General features: G+C 50.9%; 1 protein-coding gene across 3 annotated transcripts in view; it reads left to right on the top strand.

The window, feature by feature from the left end:
- The first annotated feature begins 387 nt into the window (after positions 1 to 387).
- TRAPPC3 (trafficking protein particle complex 3) overlaps positions 388 to 3,168 on the top strand; it is a 12,391-nt gene continuing 9,610 nt past the window's right edge. For 2 of the 3 annotated variants that reach the window (XM_032246949.1, XM_032246947.1), the window contains exon 1: positions 388 to 560. In XM_032246949.1, the coding sequence (XP_032102840.1) occupies positions 519 to 560 (42 nt within the window). In that variant the 5' untranslated portion in view covers positions 388 to 518. Of the gene's footprint in view, positions 806 to 3,168 lie in introns of all 3 variants that reach the window. The other variant, XM_032246948.1, reaches the window with a different exon arrangement.

The raw sequence follows: 3,168 nt of genomic DNA, 5'->3' as shown, positions 1-3,168 counted from the left end.
TTTTCTGGGACATCCTGGGAGCTTCTGGAGCTGAATCGCAACAGCGGAAGAAGCTAGCTCCAAAGAAGGACTTTCCAAGACCAACCCTGGCGAGAGCTGAATTTGCGGAGCATCATCTCAGAGCCGGGCGCGGGGGGAGAGGGACAAGGGGTAGCGTGTGGATGACCCAGGATTACCGAAGGCTGCGGACGCCACCCAGCGGCCAGGATGCTGCCCAGGGCGAGCTGGGCTCTACCAGCCAGGCGCGCGCGGAGCACTCCGGGAATTGTACTTGACTGCGTTAAGAGGCGGTGCTGCCAAAGGAGCTGTTGGGTGTTGTAGTCCGACGTTTGTTGGGCGGGAGTTACTCCCGTCGGCCGGACCACGAGTCCCGTGGTGCCCCGCGGCAGGCCGCGCAGGCGCAGTGAGTCAGTGCCGGTCAGTCCTGTGGGCTGAGGGGCAGTGGCTTGGCAAGAGGCGTCTGCAGGGGTCGCCGAGCAAGCCCGTGGCTAGGCGAGTGGGGCGGGGCGGCCGGCACCATGTCGAGGCAGGCGAACCGTGGCACCGAGAGCAAGAAAATGGTAACTTGGAGCGCGTGACCTCGGTGGGCGGGGCGAAATTGAGATGTACGGGTAAGGGGCCCGGCGCCCAGCGCGAGGCGCGATTGGAAAAGGGCCCTCTTGTGAGGTCCGGCTAGGGGAAGCCTCTTGCTGGGTTACTCCGGGGGCGTCCCAGGCAGGTTAGGGGATCGCCGGATTAGTTCCCCGGAGGAGACCCCGCCCCCAAGGCCTGAGTGCAGATTTGTCCTAAGCCAACGACAACGACGGTAATAAATACCAGTAACTGCCACTTACTGCCCTCTTACTGTGTATTAGGCACCGGGCCACGCACTTTACATGTATTACATTATCTCAGTTAATCTGCAGAGTAGCTCCTATTAGATGGATAACATGATTGCCATTTTACAGCCTGGAGAGCTTTGCCCATATTGACACCTGGGAAGTTAGGATTTGGACCCGTGTCTAACTCCAAAGGTAGTGTGTCAGACTGTTAGGCTATACTCTTAGGCTATAGTGTCTTGCACTGTGGCATGGGTATTGTGAGAGATGCTCAGATAGTGATCGTGCCAGAAAGGAACGTTCTATTCAGTGGAATAAGAGGTGGCCCAGAGTAAGCAGTGAGTGGTGCCCCTCTAATGGAGTGGATGGCTCCCTTTCTCTGGGAATAGTGGGACACCGTATGGTCCTATAAAGTTGGAGTAGGTGCTGGGGCTGAAGACTAAGGTCATTTTTCTCCCCCATCAACCCTCGAGATGAAGTCTTGCTCTGTCTCCCAGGCTGGAGTGCAGTGGCACGGTCTCGGCTCACTGCAACCTCCACCTTCCGGGTTCAAGCAATTTTCCTGCCTCAGCCTCCCGAGTAGCTAGGATTACAGGTGCCCACCACCACGCCCGGCTAATTTTTGTATTTTTAGTAGAGATGGAGTTTCACCATGTTGGCCAAGTTGGTCTCGAACTCTTGACCTCGTGATCTGCCTACCTTGGCCTCCCAAAGTGCTGGGATTACAGTGGCCTCTAAGGTCATTTTTATTTCAGCTAAGAGACCTTCCTGTCAGGCCTTCCTTTTCTTTGCTTTTTTTTCCTTTTTTTTTTTTGAAACAGGGCCTTACTCTGTTGGCCAGATGCTTGCAGTGGCCTGATCTCTGCTCACTGCAACCGTAACCTCCCGGGCTTAAGCAATCCTCACCTCAGCACCCAAACAACTGGGACCACAGGCGCACACCACCAAGCCAGGCTAATTTTTGTATTTATTATAAAGACTGTTTTTCCATGTTGCCCAGGCTGGTCTCGAACTCCTAGGCTCAAGCTGTCCTCCCGCCACAGCCTCCCAAAGTGTTAAGATTACAGGTCCGAGCCGCCATGCCCAGCTTTGTTTTGAATTTAAAAACAATATCAAGGCTGGACATGGTGGCTCGTGACTGTAATTCTATCACTTTGGGAGCCTGAGGCAGGAGGATGGCTTGTACTCAGGACTTTGAGACCAGCGTGGCCAACATAGTGAGACCTCATCTCTAAATAACATAAAATATAAATAAATAAATACATAAATAAATTAAAACAATTTATTTTATTTGAGGTTGCATGTGGGCCAGATCGAGGTCCTTTTTTGGACACTCCTCTCTTGATGGGATGATCAGACTTCCCTCTCACCTTGACATCTTAAACCAGGAGCAGCCACCAGAATAGGCTGCAGGAAGCCTTGTTCTCCAGATTGGTATTTAACCCCTTTCAGACCCCTTTTGAGAAACTGATGAAAGCTATGGATCTTCTCCCCTAATATTACATAGAAATAGGGAGACAGAAATGGAGACAACGCAGGGGTATAGTACTGCCTGGGACTGAGCCCTGGTTTCACCACTTAACTCGCTGTGCGACCTTGGGTAAGTTTCGGCACTGTTCTGAGCATCAGCTTCATCTTTTTTTTTTTTTTTTTTTAAGAGGTAATAATAGTACCTACATCATAGCATTGTTCTGAGGATTGAGTGAATGCATGGAAAACTAGCAGTATAACCATGCATCTAAAAACACAGTTGACACCGTCAGCTAGCATCCTCCTTAGTAAATATTTAGTAGACAAACGTGTACATAAACATTTACTTACATTTTCTGGGTCTTTGCGGGCCTCTAAAAATACTTCATGGATTACAGGTTAAGAATTCCTGTTTTGGCCGGGTGCCGTGGCTCACACCTGTAATCCCAGCACTTTGGGAGGCTGAGGAGGGCGGATCACAAGGTCAAGAGATCAAGACCATCCTGGCCAACATGGTGAAACCCCATCTGTACTAAAAATACAAAAATTAGCTGGACATGGTGGCATGCACCTGTAGTCCCAGCTGCTCAGGAGGCTGAGGTAGGAGAATCGCTTTAACCCAGGAGGCAGAGGTTGCGCCACTGTACTGAAGCCTGGCAACAGAGTATGACTCTGTTTCAAAAAAAAAGAAAAAGAAAAAAAAACCCTGTTTTTGGGCCGGGCGTGGTGTCTCATGCCTGTAATCCCAGCACTTTGGGAGGCTGAGGCAGATGGATCATGTGATCAGGAGTTCGAGACCAGCCTGGCCAATATGGTGAAACTCTGTCTCTACTGAAATACACACACACACACACACACACACACACACACACACACACAC

This window comes from Sapajus apella, unplaced genomic scaffold, assembly GCF_009761245.1.
Source record: "Sapajus apella isolate SASKATOON/1434 unplaced genomic scaffold, GSC_monkey_1.0 scaffold62, whole genome shotgun sequence".
Classification (NCBI taxonomy): Eukaryota; Metazoa; Chordata; class Mammalia; order Primates; family Cebidae; genus Sapajus; species Sapajus apella.
The sequence above is the reverse complement of the archived record's forward strand: the minus strand, read 5'-3'. Positions and strand labels throughout refer to the sequence as shown.